General features: G+C 45.2%; 3 protein-coding genes across 5 annotated transcripts in view; 1 reads left to right on the top strand and 2 right to left on the bottom strand.

Annotated features, from left to right (window-relative positions):
* spata1 (spermatogenesis associated 1) overlaps positions 1–12,644 on the bottom strand; it is a 139,993-nt gene extending 127,349 nt beyond the window's left edge. Inside the window, exons 1-10 of one of the 3 annotated variants that reach the window (XM_058072923.1) lie at positions 12,392–12,644; positions 11,942–12,156; positions 11,764–11,831; positions 10,758–10,875; positions 10,642–10,695; positions 10,141–10,525; positions 9,215–9,314; positions 9,108–9,153; positions 8,925–9,030; positions 8,735–8,860 (exon numbers count right to left, since the gene is read on the bottom strand). In XM_058072923.1, the coding sequence (XP_057928906.1) occupies positions 8,735–8,860; positions 8,925–9,030; positions 9,108–9,153; positions 9,215–9,314; positions 10,141–10,525; positions 10,642–10,695; positions 10,758–10,875; positions 11,764–11,831; positions 11,942–11,998 (1,060 nt within the window). In that variant the 5' untranslated portion in view covers positions 11,999–12,156; positions 12,392–12,644. Of the gene's footprint in view, positions 1–8,734; positions 8,861–8,924; positions 9,031–9,107; positions 9,154–9,214; positions 9,315–10,140; positions 10,526–10,641; positions 10,696–10,757; positions 10,876–11,763; positions 11,871–11,941 lie in introns of all 3 variants that reach the window. The other 2 variants (XM_058072921.1, XM_058072922.1) reach the window with 2 other exon arrangements.
* A 58-nt stretch (positions 12,645–12,702) lies between these two features.
* LOC131129387 (guanine nucleotide-binding protein G(I)/G(S)/G(O) subunit gamma-5) lies at positions 12,703–13,776 on the top strand. The gene is made up of 3 exons (XM_058072925.1): positions 12,703–13,148; positions 13,283–13,426; positions 13,500–13,776. The coding sequence occupies exons 1-2, from the start codon at positions 13,074–13,076 to the stop codon at positions 13,406–13,408; spliced, it is 201 nt and encodes a 66-aa protein (XP_057928908.1). The 5' UTR covers positions 12,703–13,073; the 3' UTR covers positions 13,409–13,426; positions 13,500–13,776.
* Positions 13,777–13,917: 141 nt separating this feature from the next.
* On the bottom strand, positions 13,918–19,450 carry rpf1 (ribosome production factor 1 homolog). Its single transcript, XM_058072924.1, has 9 exons — positions 19,146–19,450; positions 18,891–18,947; positions 17,505–17,585; positions 17,331–17,426; positions 17,104–17,257; positions 15,599–15,681; positions 15,155–15,336; positions 14,954–15,080; positions 13,918–14,783 (listed from the first exon to the last, which is right to left on the bottom strand). Exons 1-9 carry the CDS (start codon positions 19,380–19,382, stop codon positions 14,742–14,744), a joined length of 1,059 nt encoding a protein of 352 aa, XP_057928907.1. The 5' UTR covers positions 19,383–19,450; the 3' UTR covers positions 13,918–14,741.
* Between the last annotated feature and the right edge of the window lie 553 nt (positions 19,451–20,003).

Raw genomic sequence — 20,003 nt, forward strand, 5'->3', positions numbered from 1 at the left:
TTTAACGTCGGCCATCCGTCTAGTGTCCGTTGATGCAACAACGGACTCATTCGGTCAAACCCCCTAGGAGGAGTTCGTCGAGATACGACCCCAACTTCTGGCCCGAAAAAGGCCGGCGCCATCCAAAATGGCCGACTTCCTGTTCGTTTTCCAATATGGGTTCTTGAGACTTTTTGGTCCGTCCTGTCACGATAGACGTCTCCACCAAGTTCCGTGACGATCGGTGAAAGTGGTGGCGGGGGCTAATTTTTTTTAAAATTCAAGGTGGCGCTAGAGAGCCAATTTTGGGACATTATATTTGAAACCCATAAAATATCAAATTTTTCGCCAGACCTGATGCGCTCGCCAAATTTGGTGAGTTTTCGGGCATGCTCAGGCCCTCAAAAAGGCCGTCATTTCGTCAGAATAATAATAATAATAATAATAATAATTAAAACTGCAAGCAGTGATGAGCGGGCTCGAGCACCCCGACGCGGTCGGGGGTACGCGCGGGTCGGGGGTACACGCGGGTCGAGGGCGCGCGCGTGTTCGGACGGGCGCGCGGACGCACCGTACGAAAAACCGCAACGATGGGATAAGCGGTAAGGGAGTTACGGCACTCGCAATTTTCCGGCGACGCCGGCGGTGAGGCTGGTGCGCGGTCACGTCCCGTCCGGCGCCCCGAACCGCCATAAAAAAATTTGCGACGATCGGACCATGCGGTAGGTACTTGCGGCGGATATACGTTTCCGCCTGTGGGTGGCGCTATACAGTCTATGCGCCCACACGGTAACGGACCGGAGGGTACCCCGAACCACCAGAAAAAATTAGGTGCCGATCCGACCGTGCAGAAGGAAGTTACGGCTGATATACATTTCCACCAGTTGGTGGCGCTATAGCGTATGTACACACACTGTCATAGACCAAAGGGTAACCCGAACCACCAGAAAAAAATTCGGGCAGATCCGACCATGTGGGAGGAAGTTACGGCAGATATACATTTCCACCAGTTGGTGGCGCTATAGAGTCTATGGACACGCAGATTCAAAGAGTGGAGGGTGACCCGACCGACCAAAAAAAATTTAGAGACGATCCGACCATGTGGAAGGAAGTTACGGCTATATACATTTCCACCAGTTGGTGGCGCTATAGAGTCTATGTATACACACAGTCATAGACCAGAGGGTACCCCGAACCACCAGAAAAAATTTGGGACCGATCCGACCATGTGGAAGGAAGTTACAGCTGATATACATATCCACCAGTTGGAGGCGCTATAGCGTATGTACACACACTGTCATAGACCAGAGGGTACCCCGAACCACCAGAAAAAAATTCGGGCAGATCCGACCATGTGGGAGAAAGTTACGGCAGATATAAATTTCCACCAGTTGGTGGTGCTATACAGTCTATGTACACACACAGTCATAGACCAGAGGGTACCCCAAACCACCAGAAAAAATTTGGGGCCGATGCGACCATGTGGAAGGAAGTTACAGCTGATATACATTTCCACCAGTTGGTGGCGCTATAGTGTATGTACACACACAGTCATAGACCAGAGGGTACCCCAAACCACCAGAAAAAAATTTGGGCAGATCGGACCAAGTGGGAGGAAGTGACGGCAGATATACATTTTCACCAGTTGGTGGCGCTATAGAGTCTATGTACACACCCAGTCATAGACTGGAGGGTATCCCAAACCACCAGAAAAAATTTGGGGCAGATCCGACCATGTGGAAGGAAGTTACAGCTGATATACATTGCCACCAATAGGTGGTGCTATACAGTCTATGTACACACAGTATAACAGACCAGAGATTGACCCAACACACCAAAAAAAATTGCAAGACAATCTGACCATGAATCAGGAAGTTATGGCAGATATACATTTCCACCAGTTGGTGGCGCTATAGAGTCCATATACACACACAGTCACAGACTGGAGGGTGACCGAACCCACCCAAAAAATTAGGAGACGATCCGACCATGCGTGAGGAAGTTACAGCAGATATACATTTCCACCAGTTGGTGGCGCTGTGTTTTGAACATGGGTTCTGGAGCGTTAGGTGCGTCCTGTCATGATAGACTTCTCCACCGAAAATCATAGTGATACGTGCAACGGGTGGCGAGGGATAATGATTTGAAACTTCTAGGTGGCGCTAGTGTGTCAATTTAGATTGGTGTCACATGGGAGCACCACCAGGGCGCTCAGGCCTGGATTCTGACCTTACGTGTAAGATTTCAGCAGCCTGTGACCTTCTGCGGGCGAAATATGAGCCTTCGATGGTAAATGGCGAAGGCTGACCATTCGCCGTGGCCACGCCCACCACATGTGCTTTACACACATCACAGTCCATCAACTGACATCATCAGTCTGTCAGTCAAACTGTGTATTGACTTTGATGTACATTGCTTCAAGGCAAGGCCAGACACCAGGCAGGGCCAGATAAGGTAAAAGTTAAGGTTAAAGTAAAAGTTTGGTGGCGTGCCACGCCCACATCCTAAGTAGCAGCCCAAAATCCTTCGCAATTTAACGTGGGCCATCCGTCTAGTGTCCGTTGATGCTACAACGGACTCATTCGGTCAAACCCCCTAGGAGGAGTTTGTCGAGATACGACCCCTACATCCTCCCCCAAATGGCCGCCGCCACCTAAAATGGCCGACTTCCTGTTGGTTTTAGAACATGGGTTCTTGAGACTTTTTTGTGCGTCCTGTCACGAGTGATGTCTCCTCCGAAAATCATGCCCATACGTGCAACAGGAGGCGAGGGATAATTATTTTAAAACTTGTAGGTGGCGCTAGTGAGTCAATTTGGCTTGGTTTCAAATGGGGGCCCCACCAGGGCCCTCAGGCCTGGAATCTGCCCCCCCTTATGAGTTTTCAAGCACATGCGACCTTCTGCGGGCGAATGATGACCCTTTCTTTGTAAACGGCGAGGCCTGAGCATTCGCCGCCAGGCCACGCCCACCACGTGCGCTTTTCCTGCATCATGGTCCATCAACAGGCTTCACCAGGCTGTCAGGCAGTGACCTTGTGACCTCGGTGTTCATCTGATGAATCTCCTGCCAGAAAAGGCCTCATGTAGATCACACGCCTTTAGCCTGTCGCCAATAGGTGGCGCTGCGACGAAATCAGGAAGTGACCTACGGGGACCTTCGGGGCGGGGCCATGATCACATGTACCAAGTATGATGAAGATCTGACCATGTGGAGGCAAGTTATTCACGTCTACAGTTACGCTCAGCGTGCAAGGCCCGGGCAGATGAAAAAGGGCAAAATTTGGGGGCGTGCCACGCCCACATCGTATGGAATATCCCAAAATCCTTCGCAATTTAACGTCGGCCAGCCGTCTAGTGTCCGTTGATGCAACAACGGACTCATTCGGTCAAACCCCCTAGGAGGAGTTCGTCGAGATACGACCCCAACTTCTGGCCCGAAAAAGGCCGGCGCCATCCAAAATGGCCGACTTCCTGTTCGTTTTCCAATATGGGTTCTTGAGACTTTTTGGTCCGTCCTGTCACGATAGACGTCTCCACAAAGTTTCGTGACGATAGGTGAAACTGGTGTCGGGGGCCAATTTTTTCAAAAATAAAAGGTGGCGCTAGAGAGTCAATTTTGGAACATTGTTTTCGGGACCCCCACCAGATCGCAATTTTCGGCAGACCTGACGCGCTTGCAAAATTTGGTGAGTTTTCGGGCATGTTCAGGCCCTCAAAATGGCCGTCGAATCGGCAGAATAATAATAATAATAATAATAATAATAATTATAATAAACATTACGATTACAATAGGGCTTTCGCACTGGTCAGTGCTCGAGCCCTAATTACGATTACAATAGGGCTTTCGCACTGGTCAGTGCTCGAGCCCTAATAATAATTAAAACTGCAAGCAGTGATGAGCGGGCTCGAGCACCCCGACGCGGTCGGGGGTACGCGCGGGTCGGGGGTGCGCGCGGGTCGGGGGCGCGCGCGCGACCGGACGGGCGTGCGGACGCGCCGTACGAAAAACCGCAGCGATCGGATAAGCGGTAAGGGAGTTACACACACTGTCATAGACCAGAGGGTACCCCGAACCACCAGAAAAAAATTTGGGCAGATCCGACCATGTGGAAGGAAGTTACGGGAGATATACATTTCCACCAGTTGGTGGCGCTATAGAGTCTATGGACACGCAGATTCAAAGAGTGGTGGGTGACCCGACCGACCAAAAAAAATTTAGAGACGATCCGACCATGTGGAAGGAAGCTATGGCTATATACATTTCCGCCAGTTGGTGGCGCTATAGAGTGTATGTACACACACAGTCATAGACCAGAGGGTACCCCAAACCACCAGAAAAAATTTGGGGCCGATCCGACCATGTGGAAGGAAGTTACAGCTGATGTACATTTCCACCAGTTGGTGGCGCTATACAGTCTATGTACACACAGTATAACAGACCAGAGATTGACCCAACAAACCAAAAAAAAATTTCAAGACAATCTGACCATGAATCAAGAAGTTACGGCAGATATACATTTCCACCAGTTGGTGGCGCTGTGTTTTGAACATGGGTTCTGGAGCGTTAGGTGCGTCCCGTCATGATAGACGTCTCCACCGAAAATCATAGTGATACGTGCCACGGGTGGCGAGGGATAATGAATTGAAACTTCTAGGTGGCGCTAGTGTGTCAATTTAGATTGGTGTCACATGGGAGCACCACCAGGGCGCTCAGGCCTGGATTATGACCTTACGTGTAAGATTTCAGCAGCTTGTGACCTTCTGCGGGCAAAATATGAGCCTTCGATGGTCAATGGCGAAGGCTGACCATTCGCCGTGGCCACGCCCACCACATGTGCTTTACACACATCATAGTCCATCAACTGACATCATCAGTCTGTCAGTCAAACTGTGTATTGACTTTGATGTACATTGCTTCAATGCAAGGCCAGACACCAGGCAGGGCCAGATAAGGTAAAAGTTAAGGTTAAAGTAAAAGTTTGGTGGCGTGCCACGCCCACATCCTAAGTAGCAGCTCAAAATCCTTCGCAATTTAACGTGGGCCATCCGTCTAGTGTCCGTTGATGCTACAACGGACTCATTCGGTCAAACCCCCTAGGAGGAGTTCGTCGAGATACGACCCCTACATCCTCCCCCAAATGGCCGCCGCCACCTAAAATGGCCGACTTCCTGTTGGATTTTGAACATGGGTTCTTGAGACTTTTTTGTGCGTCCTGTCACGAGTGATGTCTCCTCCGAAAATCATGCCCATACGTGCAACGGGAGGCGAGGGATAATTATTTTAAAACTTGTAGGTGGCGCTAGTGAGTCAATTTGGCTTGGTTTCAAATGGGGGCCCCACCAGGGCCCTCAGGCCTGGAATCTGCCCCCCCCCCCTTATGAGTTTTCAAGCACATGCAACCTTCTGCGGGCGAATGATGACCCTTTCTTTGTAAACGGCGAGGCCTGAGCATTCGCCGCCAGGCCACGCCCACCACGTGCGCTTTTCCTGCATCATGGTCCATCAACAGGCTTCACCAGGCTGTCAGGCAGTGACCTTGTGACCTCGGTGTTCATCTGATGAATCTCCTGCCAGAAAAGGCCTCATGTAGATGACACGCCTTTAGCCTGTCGCCAATAGGTGGCGCTGCGACGAAATCAGGAAGTGACCTACGGGGACCTTCGGGGCGGGGCCATGATCACATGTACCAAGTATGATGAAGATCTGACCACGTGGAGCCAAGTTATTCACGTTTACAGTTACGCTCAGCGTGCAAGGCCCGGACAGATGAAAAAGGGCAAAATTTGGGGGCGTGCCACGCCCACATCGTATGGAATATCCCAAAATCCTTCGCAATTTAACGTCGGCCATCCGTCTAGTGTCCGTTGATGCAACAACGAACTCATTCGGTCAAACCCCCTAGGAGGAGTTCGTCGAGATACGACCCCAACTTCTGGCCCGAAAAAGGCCGGCGCCATCCAAAATGGCCGACTTCCTGTTCGTTTTCCAATATGGGTTCTTGAGACTTTTTGGTCCGTCCTGTCACGATAGACGTCTCCACCATGTTTCGTGACGATCGGTGAAACTGGTGGCGGGGGCCAATTTTTTTTAAATTTCAAGGTGGCGCTAGAGAGCCAATTTTGGAACATTATATTTGAAACCCATAAAATATCAAATTTTTCGCCAGACCTGATGCGCTCGCAAAATTTGGTGAGTTTTCGGGCATGTTAAGGCCCTCAAAATGGCGCTCAAAGGCGGAGAAGAATAATAATAATAATTAAAACTGCAAGCAGTGATGAGCGGGCTCGAGCACCCCGACGCGGTCGGGGGTACACGCGGGTCGGGGGCGCGCGCATGTTCGGACGGGCGCGCGGACGCACCGTACGAAAAACCGCAGCGATGGGATAAGCGGTAAGGGAGTTACGGCACTTGCAATTTTCCGCCCGGAGGGGGCGACGCCGGCGGCGAGGCTGGTGCGCGGTCACGTTCCGTCCGGCGCCCCGAACCACCATAAAAAAATTCACGACGATTGGACCGTGCGGTAGGTACTTGCGGCGGATATACGTTTCCGCCTGTGGGTGGCGCTATACAGTCTATGCGTCCACACGGTAACGGACCGGAGGGTACCCCGAACCACCAGAAAAAATTAGGTGCCGATCCGACCGTGCGGAAGGAAGTTACGGCTGATATACATTTCCACCAGTTGGTGGCGCTATAGCGTATGTACCCACACTGTCATAGACCAGAGGGTACCCCGAACCACCAGAAAAAAATTCGGGCAGATCCAACCATGTGGGAGGAAGTTACGGCAGATATACATTTCCACCAGTTGGTGGCGCTCTAGAGTCTATGGACACGCAGATTCAAAGAGTGGAGGGTGACCCGACCGACCCAAAAAAATTTAGAGACGATCCGACCATGTGGAAGGAAGTTACAGCTGATATACATTGCCACCAATAGGTGGTGCTATACAGTCTATGTACACACAGTATAACAGACCAGAGATTGACCCAACACACCAAAAAAAATTTCAAGACAATCTGACCATGAATCAGGAAGTTATGGCAGATATACATTTCCACCAGTTGGTGGCGCTGTGTTTTGAACATGGGTTCTGGAGCGTTAGGTGCGTCCTGTCATGATAGACTTCTCCACCGAAAATCATAGTGATACGTGCAACGGGTGGCGAGGGATAATGATTTGAAACTTCTAGGTGGCGCTAGTGTGTCAATTTAGATTGGTGTCACATGGGAGCACCACCAGGGCGCTCAGGCCTGGATTCTGACCTTACGTGTAAGATTTCAGCAGCCTGTGAAATATGAGCCTTCGATGGTCAATGGCGAAGGCTGACCATTCGCCGTGGCCACGCCCACCACATGTGCTTTACACACATCACAGTCCATCAACTGACATCATCAGTCTGTCAGTCAAACTGTGTATTGACTTTGATGTACATTGCTTCAAGGCAAGGCCAGACACCAGGCAGGGCCAGATAAGGTAAAAGTTAAGGTTAAAGTAAAAGTTTGGTGGCGTGCCACGCCTACATCCTAAGTAGCAGCCCAAAATCCTTCGCAATTTAACGTGGGCCATCCGTCTAGTGTCCGTTGATGCTACAACGGACTCATTCGGTCAAACCCCCTAGGAGGAGTTCGTCGAGATACGACCCCAACTTCTGGCCCGAAAAAGGCCGGCGCCATCCAAAATGGCCGACTTCCTGTTCGTTTTCCAATATGGGTTCTTGAGACTTTTTGGTCCGTCCTGTCACGATAGACGTCTCCACCAAGTTTCGTGACGATCGGTGAAAGTGGTGGCGGGGGCTAATTTTTTTTAAAATTCAAGGTTTTTTTTTGGAACATTATATTTGAAACACATAAAATATCAAATTTTTCGCCAGACCTGATGCGCTCGCCAAATTTGGTGAGTTTTCGGGCATGTTGAGGCCCTCAAAATGGCGCTCATTTTGGGAGAAGAATAATAATAATAAAAAACATTACGATTACAATAGGGCTTTCGCACTGGTCAGTGCTCGAGCCCTAATAATAATAATAATAATAATAATAAACATTACGATTACAATAGGGCTTTCGCACTGGTCAGTGCTCGAGCCCTAATAATAATAATAAACATTACGATTACAATAGGGCTTTCGCACTGGTCAGTGCTCGAGCCCTAATAATAATAATAAACATTACGATTACAATAGGGCTTTCGCACTGGTCAGTGCTCGAGCCCTAATAAACATTACGATTACAATAGGGCTTTCGCACTGGTCAGTGCTCGAGCCCTAATAATAAACATTACGATTACAATAGGGCTTTCGCACTGGTCAGTGCTCGAGCCCTAATAATAATAAACATTACGATTACAATAGGGCTTTCGCACTGGTCAGTGCTCGAGCCCTAATTACGATTACAATAGGGCTTTCGCACTGGTCAGTGCTCGAGCCCTAATAAACATTACGATTACAATAGGGCTTTCGCACTGGTCAGTGCTCGAGCCCTAATAATAATAAACATTACGATTACAATAGGGCTTTCGCACTGGTCAGTGCTCGAGCCCTAATAAACATTACGATTACAATAGGGCTTTCGCACTGGTCAGTGCTCGAGCCCTAAATATTGATTCAAAACCATTACCTTTTAGAGTTTACAAACTAGGTTTATGTTATTTACAAAACATTTTATCAACCTATTAAATATAAACATTTAAAAAAAACATAAAAAAGACAAAGTCATTTTTACTGCTTCATCTTAAAAAAATAAAATGTTTCCCACCTTGGTTCCTGCGGTGTCGGTTCTGGGCCAACAAGTCTTTTCCTTTCCTAAGCAGTTCCTGTCTTTTCCACTCCAGCTGCTTCCGTTCCTCCTTCACCAGTCTGATTTCTTCAATCAGTTCCTCTCCTTGCAGACAAAAAGTCATCTTAAATGCATTTTATTGCTCGTGTGTGTTGGTTTCCTAGCTTACTGTTGGTGGATGTAGCCGCCTTTTGGGTAGTCATGGTCAGGTCCAGACCAGGAGGGGGAGAAGTGCAGCGTACGGGTCGGGATAACACCATCGGGCTTTCGGTCGCCTTCAAAGCGAAGAAACATAAATAGTTGCTGTTCCTGTGAGAAAGGCCAGCTTTCAAAGATAGGAATCACACCTTACCCCAACTGCTGCTTTGCTCCTCTGAGACTGAAACATCTTCCCGAGCCTGCAGGGAGTTAGAAGAACCAGCAGGGTGATGATAGCAGAAGAACCACGGTGCAGCTCACCTGTCTGAATCTGCTTCCTCCATCAATTCCCTGGACGCTCTGCTTCCCTTCTGGTAACCTTTCTTCTTTCTGCTCCTTCCTTCCTCCTTCTCAGCCAACGCTGAGTCACGCAAAAACATGGTCAGGATTCACTTGGGAAAGATTCATTCAGTGTCAAAAGGAAAACTATGATAAGGTACACAAATGTACAGTAGTTCAACCTTCCACAACAACACAACACAGCAACAAATCTACCTCAGTAACTACTCATTAGTTCCTCAGCAACTACTATAACCTTGTAATGTAACATAAAAAACATACTTTAAATAACAATAAATAATAAAATAATTTAAGAATAAAGAGCACATTTAATATGTTCATAATATATTTACATAATTAAACATAACAAAACATTAATACAATAATAGCACTATTAAAAATGATCATAATTATATTATACATTTAAAAACAAAGCTACAACAACACTAATAATATTTGTAATACTATTACTACTAACAATTCTTAGCTTGTGGTTTCTATTTATTATTCTGAAAGTGCTAAAAATGAAATTTCAAATGAACACAGGAGCCATTCAGGAGCTGAAGCTGGGCTGAAATGCTGTGGAAGTACACTAAAACGTACAATGAAAGTAAGAGTAAATTAGTACAGTAATTTGAAACTCAAATTGGAAATTGAACCAACCATCTACCAGCTGCGCGATACGACTTTTCCTAATTTGCCACAATTGTGGTAGCAGTAGGGTATGCCAAATAGTAAGTCCAGTGCCATCTCCCATCATGCTTTGCGACACTCTTTAAATAGTTGTTAATATTATGTTTTTAATGTTGTGTATTGTGGATACATCATGTTGTTTTTACATGTATATGTATTCATTCTGATACTGTGACTTTGTGTTCTATACAGGTTCCCCCCCGATTGAGTTTTACCTTCATAGTGTGAAAGTGGTTGACTTCTCTTTTGGTTCTGAGACTTTCTCAGCCCACACTCCGCCTTTTTGTCACATCCACCCTCTTCTTCCTCCTCCTCATCCTCCACCTCCTCCTGGTGTCCTTCGTGTCCCTCTGAGGAACTGTAGCTCTGCTCCTCCTCCTCCTCCTCCAGGCTATAGGTGGGAGGGAGCTGATGGGAAGACTGGGGAATGTGTGGGAATTTCACAGACTCCTTTGTCTCTGCTGGAGAGCTCCACGTCTTGTGGGGGTAAAAGGTTGGGGGGTCCGGTGAGCTGCTGCTGGTGTCTGGGCTGAGAGAGTGGGAGTAAAGGCTGCTGTGGTTGTCCACTGTGGAGAGGAGGTAGAGCTCTGGCTGGGCGGCCTGGCAACAGACCACAAACAAACACCGCCACAATAAAAGCCTTTCTTTCTGCAATCGGCAGTGTGCGCTCTGATGCTTGATCAATGGAGGAATTCCGAGGCTGAAGCTCTGCTTACGTGTGGTGGAGCAAATGTTTTCACTTTCACCTCCTTTTCCTGTTTGCTTTTCACCTGTCACAACACACAACATGTCAAGCGCTTCGGTCACCACCCGCCGTCTTTCCACCACCCACCAGAGCCAGGCTGCGGCCCACGCATTTCAGGAAGGAGAACCTGTCCATGTTCCGCTCCGAGCCCAGAAAGTCTCCCAGTTCCGTCCTCAGAGCTTTGAGGGTGACGTCAGGATGAGCCCTGACCAAAATCACACAAACAAACACCAGGCACTGTAATAAAGACCAAAATATCAAAGTATCCTGGCCTTCCTTCAGCTGGACTGCTTTGCTCACTTTCACCTATTTTTATTTCTGAACATTGATGGAACAATAACATTTCTAAAAAATATATTTTGAAAATATAGCAACCTTATGTATGACTTCTGTATGACTATAGTATGACTTCTGTATGACTTCTATATTTGACATAAACAGGAAAGCAGAAAGTGAACAAATGTAACAGTTACTGATTGTAAAAGTGGGATTTAATAAGCTTCGATTTCATAAAGGGGTAGGATTTAATAAGCTTTGCTTCTTTCTACTCCTTTTGGACATGTGGAACTGTGAACTGATTATGGGATGCACTCAATTGTAGTCTGATGCATGTTCAAATGAAATAAAACCATTATCATTGCCATAAACTCCTTATAGAGGAGCACAGTGTGGGTTTGTTATAAACATTAGCATGCATTAAGCCAAGAAGAAGATAGAAGACCAATATCACATTTTATGCTGATATACGTTGTTAAAAAACTCTTTTTTTGGTCGTGTTATGATTATGATTTTTTTTTCTTGAAAAAAACACATCTTCAGTCTTAAAATATTAGGACTTTCCCCTGTAATATTTTACATTTTTGTATCTCGTCACTTTTGCCTCATAGCATTATTTTTTGCCCCGACATTAGCACTTTATTCTCCAGATATTGTGACCTTTTGTGATATTAGATACATTTTCAACTTTTGAGCAAAACCAACTACTTCAAATTCCAAATCCAGATAGTTTTTATGCTTCAATACAACAATAAATAAATGATATCGGCACATTTGGTTTCCATAAACTAAATGGTTGACTGAATCAGAATAAAACCTGATGAAGCCGGCGGATATGAAGCTCTCTGTGGCATCTGCAGGGACTTTATTCAGCTTGACGTTCCACTGTTCATCAGGCACATAGAGAACATGGAGCTCCAACAACTGAGCACAGAAAACAACGACAAAAAACACTCAAGAGGAGGAAAAAGTGCTCCACAATAACGTGAACACACCTTGCAGCTGATGGGTCTTCTATCCACGGTGTGAGCAGATTGGCAAGACAGCTCCATCTTCTGCGGTTCCAGACTGCGACCACTCGTGTCTTTCTTTTATGACCACTACGGTTTGTTTGCTCTGCTGGAGGCGGGCGCTTCAGAAACTAAAGTGGAATTGTCCACACTGCAGGGACTTTATGAGGGTGCCGGCATTGGTTGCTCTGGTGCTGCCACTAAAGAAAAGGAGGAGGACTTTGAATGCATCATTTGTAAAGCTTGCGGTTTTTTTTTAAACAAGATAAGCAAAACGCAATCAAATCACTACAAAGAACCGATAAAATACACAGAGGATTGTGTTTCAATTCGCGCACTTCCATACTTTGAGCACGTAAGTGCGTTCACACTGAACGCAGTGGGTACCCGGTACCCGGATGTTCCACACAACACGCTCCAGAAGTGGACACTTACCGCTCTCAGTCGCCGCCATCTTGGCGACGTAGCAAAAGAGAGTGGTCTTACTAGCAAAATTGTTTGTTTCCTTAACTAAGTGGTTATAATTCACAATGAAAAAGTTAAGAAAAAGATGAGGAAGCGGTCGTCATTTTCGGTACACAACGACACGAATTCAGGATTATACTGTGGAAATTCGCGCCCTCAGGATAAGATACATTTCGAAGTACGGAAGTTTTTTGTTTGCAAGTACGGAAGTCTTGTGTCGCAGTGACACATTGTAACCGCGTTTCCGCTCCTCGAAAGTCGCATTCAAATACTCCAGGAAATGTAGGAATAATTTCTTCGTCGGCTTTATTTTTTAATGTTCGTGAGTGTTAGTGTACATGTTAGTGTTAGAACGTAATTTCACACAGTATGGTAATGTAACATAAATAACCTACAATCAAACTAATAATATAAGAGAGGTCAATTCCACTTGTATTCCGAGCCCCTGAAAGCAACATTCAAGGCGGTGAACAGTATGGTACTGTGAAACACTGAGGTGTCTGCCAGTTCGTATTGCGTTCCGAGTCCTTGAAAGCAACACTAAGAGGCCACGCCTCCACAAAAGCCGGAAGTCGAGTGTTGATGAAGAAGTCGCTTGTTATCAAGTTGAAGAACTGTATTGTTTCGAGACCAAAGGAGTTATATCGCCACAATGTCATCCAACATCGTCGCAATGAAGAAAATCGTTCAACAGCTACGCCTTGAAGCGGGAATGAACCGAGTAAAGGTAAGAAAAAAAAGCGTATGCCTCTTTTTCATTTTAGGGCGTGTTTGGCTTTGACCGAAAAAGATCGTGACGTCTATACCGAAAATGACAAATTTGGCAATCTTAATCAATCTTTTCATCCTGGTTGTGGTTAGGTGTCCCAAGCCGCTGCGGACCTGCAGCAGTTTTGTCTTCAGAACGCCCAACAGGACCCCCTGCTCACCGGCATGTCGTCCAGCAACAACCCGTTCAGACCGCAGAAAGTCTGCTCCTTCCTATAGCAGCGATCCCCTCCCTCTGTGAGCATTGGCTTGACATCTACGGTCTGAATTATACTTGAAAAAAATATCATAACGTATTTTCTCTTCGCAGGGATTCACCAATGTGGTGCCTTGAGGCTGTTTACTGCAGGTTTTGCATTCTGGACTAAAATCGCCTAAGGAGTGTTGAGGGAAAATTGGGAACAAGCAACTCACTTCATTATTATTATTATTAACAAATAAACACATCCAGGTGCCAAGGTGGCACAATAAGTGTAAATGTAATGTATGAATAAAACCAACTAATTAACCCCCCCACCACCACACACATGTGCCTTGTACAGCTTTTCCATATCCGACTCCAAGAATAAAATGGTTTTCACATTTCATACTGGCTCCTTTACTCCACAGTACTCACCACTGGGGATGAGATATTCATATTATACGTACAATATTAACACAGTACTGTACTCACACATAATTATTACACATTATAATTATCACCCATAATTATTAAGGGCCTGAGTACCTTGTGAGTACCTTTGGGCTTGTTTTGGGTAGTACGTTCAAAAGTTAGTGATTGTGTGTAAAAACTATGTGTGTAATTATAATGTACAAGTATGTTTTATGAGGCATGACTGAAAAAACTACGCTGGGGTACGTGTGTGAGCCTATATTATAAAGTATTACTGTGTTATTTTCTCTTATGTGGACTATATTGAGTAACAGTGTAAAGGGCAGGATTTCATGTTTAGAGGGCTGTAATAATGTTGAGCAAATTTAGAAGGTCGTAAAAACGGAGATTCATGCCTGGAACCAATTAAGTGCAAGGAGGTGTGTAAGAAGTTATTTCACATCAGAAATGATTTAAAATTTAATTAGTACAAAATGCATTTTCTGCTGTATTGAGTGTGTAATTAAGAGAATAAGGGTGTACTCACACAAGGCCATTCACATCATGATAGAATTGGCTTCAATTATCCTTCAATTATGTCTCATCACGTCTGCTGTTTTACTACAATTTGCCTCTGTGGAGTATTTCCAGTCTCTTGTTGAGTGATGATGTTTGTACTGGAGTGAGAGGAGTGATTCCATGAATGAAATTAGTGTGAATGTAGTCCAGGGTGAGCGAGATGAATGATTTATTTTATATTTGACTCATATGATGACCTACCCATCCTGACCTACTATTAAGTTTTCCAGTCCAGTGAGCTCACGCATGCTGTGTTTAAAGTGAAGTGGACTCATGTATGGTAGGACTAGCCTCATGTGAAGTGAAGAGCACAAACAAGCAAGGGATAACAAACAGTGGTGTCCTTGTGTCATCTGGGAAGAAGTGTTTGTTTTTTTGCATTCACAGCTGGAATTTCCGCCTGCAGGCATCCATTTCATGGCGCTGGAAACACAAGAAAAACATGACTGAACGTGGCGATAGCAGGACCAAAGCACAGCTTTTTTTTTTAGGAGTGGCATTTTTTTTTCCTGAGAAAAAATTCTGAACTGGGTGTGTTTGGAGAAAATGTCATGTTGCTTTGTTGCCCTGCGTGGAATGCATGAAAAGATCACCTTCAGGACCCACTCGTACTCTCCAAACTTTGAATCAAAGGTGCCTTTCTGCAGAGAGCGAAGCTTGAGGGTGAAGCGAGGTCCCAGCTCCTGAATGCCGACCTTCTTCTCGTTCTTGAAGATGTACCTTCACGCATGCAAATGACATATGGTAATCCGAGCTGTTGTGCTGATGTGACCCCGGGCCAGCAAAGGCCTCACCTGTGGAGTCGGAAGAAGATGAAGTCTCTCTGGTTGTGGAAGGTGGCCACCTGCCGACCCACAAACTGCGGGTTCTGAGGGAAGAGAGCTGCAAAGAGTCGGCCCACACTGTGGCCCAAACGTGTGCTGAAGTTGTTGAGAATCACTTCTGGAAAATGCTCAGTGGGCTCCTTGCCTCGCCTCTGTGAAGACAAAGCAGCAGGATGGTGTTGAGATGACAGAGTGCAGCAGTAAACCCAGGCGGGGTGGCTCCTCTCTGGCCATCATTCATCAGCTCACAACGGGGGACAATCAAGACATGTTTTTAACTTCATGGCTTATTAACAGTCTTTCAAAAATAAATACATGAAAAATAGATGTTGAATAATTTATTTCCGCACCTTCCCAACACACCACAATCCACTGATTTATCATAATCATACATCAATCATTTTTCTTACTTACTTTCATCTCCTTGCGTAGTCGAACGCTGCTGACCTTGAAGTGTGCAGTTGGACCTTCAGGCAGGTGACAAAGAACCATCCCATCTTAAGACTTGTTAAGAAAGACCACGTTCATGACGAAGGAACCGCATGCCAGCCAACAACATCTACAGGAAACCCACCAAGTGTAGCAGAGTGACGATTCATTCATTTTCTACCTTATCCTCACGAGGGTCGCGGGGGTGCTGGAGTCTATCCCAGTTGTCTTCGGGCGAGTGGCAGGGTACACCCTGGACTGGTCGCCAGCCAATCACAGGGCACATATAGACAAACAACCATTCACACTCACATTCATACCTATGGACAATTTGGAGTCGCCAATTAACCTAGCATGTTTTTGGAATGTGGGAGGAAACCGGAGTACCCGGAGAAAACCCACGCATGCACGGGAAGAACATGCAAACTCCACACAGAGAAGGCCGAGGGTGGGATTGAGCTCAGGTCTCCTAGCTGTGAGGTCTGTGCGCTAATCACTTGACCGCCGTGCAGCCACAGAGATGTATTTTGAAAAAAATTTAATTAAAAACAGAGAGAGATTTTTGACTAAAATTTGTATCAAAAACCGGGGGAATACTAGTACAGAGTTCGAGTGTGCAGGATGTGGAAAGACGGCATCTGTCATCCTGGATCATATAGGGAAATACATTATATTGTACGTAGGGCATGTATCTACAGGAAAGTGCAGAATGCAAAGACTGATGAAATACTTTTTCTGGTCACAACCTGGCTGGTAAATACTCATTCTTATGAGCACAATCTAAAAATGATTATACGCTGCAGTGTGTGTATGCTAAATAGTTACCTGAATAGAAGCGGTCACCATTTTTTTCTTCGCTTCAAATGATCCTCGACCGCTGCCTTGTCGTCAGCAAAAGGTGGCTTGGCAGGTCCACAAGCATTTTGTAAAGAGGGAGGTTCTCCCTTTGCCCTCCAGCCATTGGAGCATTGCTGAACCCGGATGAACCTCCAACATACGCCACTCATTTTCTACCGCTTATCCCATGCATGCATGGGGAGAACATGCAAACTCCGCACAGAGATGTCTGAGGGTTGAATTGAACGCTGGTCTCCTAGCTGTGAAGTCTGCGCGCTAACCACTCGACTGTCATGCAGCCGAGCTTGTGACTCTCGTCCACTATTTAGCTTGATGGCTTCCACTCATAGCAAGTGAACAAAGAGAGAAGGGGACCAGTCAGCAGACTCGAAATGGAAGGAGAAAGCGTTGGCGCGCTGTCAACCCTCTGAATGAGGTGTACAAAGACGGGAAATAATGTACTTCGAGGCAACCAACCAGTCACAGAGGCGGACCTCAAATCTGAAACTGGTAAAATACAACAAAATGTGTACAGGAGAACAAAGCATATTCAAAGCTGAAAATGTGTGCCAGGAACAAACCATGCTACTACTAAACTACTACTACATGTTAGCAGGTCTGGAATTAGATGTTTACGACACAGTAGAGGATACTGGGCATTCTGCGGTCCTCGTTGATGACAATCAGGTATGTGAAGTTCCTGGCGACACATTGGGGAATGATCCTCTTCAGCGCCAAGCCACGTCTGTAGTAGACGTGGGCATCTGGTATGACCGTGGCCAGTTGCTCGCAGAACTTCACCGTCCTCTACAGGAAACACACACAAGCACCCTGAAGCATCTTCAAGGAGAAGGAACCCGAAGGACAAACAGGCGCTCACCCCTCTGGGTCTGTCCGACGTTGTGATGAGAACTTTGGGGCTTGTTAGCCCGTTGAAGTAGGCGGAAAATTCATCTGTTGCTTCATCAAATGCGATCTGAACACATGATCACAAAATTAATTAATCTACCATGATGCATCACAAATGAGGACGGCTGGATAAACCCCACAGAACCTCTTCATCGTGTGGGTCCACCATCGTCTCATCGTAGACTCTCTGGTTCTCTATCGTCTTGGGGACTTGTTTTGGCGGTGCCTAGATCAGGAACAGAGGGAATAAAACATAACTTTACCAGCTTTACTTTGAAGCAACAAAAATATCTTGGGAGTCACTTGGGACCTAAAGTCCTCTTTTTAGAGTGCTTAGCCGGAAGAATCTGATATGTGGCATGTGTTTTTTTTATTATGGGTGTCACTTTTGAAATTAATTCATCATTATTTAATCACCATTTGCATCTATGTCTGAAACATGGCAATTTGACTGTATTTTATGAACAGAAAAATAAATGACAAAGGGATTTCTGCCGTCATAACGGTGAGGCGTGTTTGCCCTGGTTCACATGCGTTAATTATACTTAATAATAACAAATATCTGATATTACAGGGCTCGACAATAACAATGTACCGATGGCCCGGGGCAAGTTAAAACAAAATTGGGGCAAGTAAATCCAATCAGTGATATTCCCGTGGGGCAAGTGTACTTTGGCATGCCATACTGCCAAGAGTTTTTTTTAAAAGCGGTTCTTGTTGGGTGTTTGTAAAACACGGACTGCGTAATTCCGGTGCTAATTTGCAAACCAATCCTTGCAAATCTTGAAATGGACCAATCAGAATCATTTATTCTCCACAGTCCACGTTTTACCCACACCCGTTCTTGTTGGCGATCAACCAATCAGCTATGGTTTGACTAGGAAAACATCTATCATGGCGTCCCTTCCAACATGGTGTAATTGTTCAACAACTTGTGAAGGAAAACAGCAAAAAGTGATGAAGCAGTGCCTCCTAAACAAGTATTTTATTAGCGGCAGCATATCAAATGATGGCACAGGTGAGTGAATCACATTGCTGTGACAATTTGAAGTGGTCACAATGAAACACCACCGATTAGATCCAATACCAAGTGCTGATTTTGCACAAGCTACAAAATCTAGCGCTTCCATTTCTCTGTGGATTTTTCCTCACCTTTGCGTCACAAATTATTCTTTGACCATTGAGCATTTTTTTCTGGATTAAAAACACTTTACTAGTACACAAATGTGTCTATTCAATAATGTTTCATTGTGGAGCACAACTTATAAATATCACTGCTTACTACGACTACCATGTGTAAGGTAGTATGGCATGCCATGTTAACATACGTTTCAGACATTCCTCCAAATACAATGCGTTAGTACTATTATCTGATGAATTATCAGCATATATTGATATATGATATCATTATGGCGGTCTTTTCATTTTACATGGGGCAAGTTCGGGCAAGTAGTCCTCACCTTAAGGATTCCCCATGGGCAAGTCATTGTTGTTTTTAATGTAGAGCCCTGTATTATAAGAAGAAACTCACCTTGTCACCGAGAGCTTTTTGCTCTCTTTTCCTCTTTTTCTTCAGCTCCATCTTTTGCTGGAATACAAAAAAAAACACACACACACACTGACTTAGGTTAAGGGTTAAGCTAATGAAACAGTAAATAAGTATTTTCATTACATTTCATTGGTAATAACACTGTATTACCACTTTCACACTTTCAGTGTCGAACATGTAAATGTCATGTTTGCCTATCTATAACACTTATTGTGATAATGATAATTACTAGTTTACCTTTCTTTTCTCCTGTTTTAGTTTCATAAACATGAGATGTCTTCGCTGTTTATTCTTGATTTCGGACACACTGAATGTTGGAGGAAAAGCGACGGGGGCCTCCTTCATCTCTTCTTTCACTCCGACGTCGCGAACACCCATGTCGTCTGCCTTCTCCTCACTCTTCTTGTTTGCGTTTTTATTCTTCTTTTTCTTACTTTTGCCGCCTGTAGAGACAGGGACTTCTGTGATCTCCATCTTGCCCTGGATGTGTGTTTACGAAGAGGACTGCTTCACGTGCTTGGTAGCCGTTTCCGCTTCTTACTGTGTTCACATCCGGGTCACATAGTTAGGACGCGCGACCCCTACTGGTGAAGAGGTGTTAAAACGTGGGCGGTGAACGCTTTCACACAAGTACATAACAGTAAAAGTGTTATAAAAAGGAAGATAATAGCACTGTATTAATTTGATAATCACTTTATTTACGTTTTATTTACGTACACAGCATAAACGCGACCCTAGTGAGGATAAGCGGCATAGAATATAAATGAATGGATGAATGTCATGCAAGGGAACATGGATTTTATGGTTGTGTAAATATTCATATTGTATATGAATACAGAGTTTATATTGGTTGTAGCTGTAACTCCATCCATTTATCCATCTTCTGTATTGCTCATATGCTGGAACCTATCCCAGCTGACTTTGGTCGAGAGGCGGGCTTCACTCCGGAATACTATGACTCAAACTCACGTTCATGTTTTTGGAATGTGGAGAAAATAATAAATATAATATGGAAACATATTTCCCCTTAAAATATTAAAATTAGTAGTCAATTCTAATATTTCATCACCATTAAACACATTTTGCCCATAGTTA

The sequence above is a fragment of the Doryrhamphus excisus genome, chromosome 5 (genome assembly GCF_030265055.1).
Source record: "Doryrhamphus excisus isolate RoL2022-K1 chromosome 5, RoL_Dexc_1.0, whole genome shotgun sequence".
Lineage (NCBI taxonomy): Eukaryota > Metazoa > Chordata > Actinopteri > Syngnathiformes > Syngnathidae > Doryrhamphus > Doryrhamphus excisus.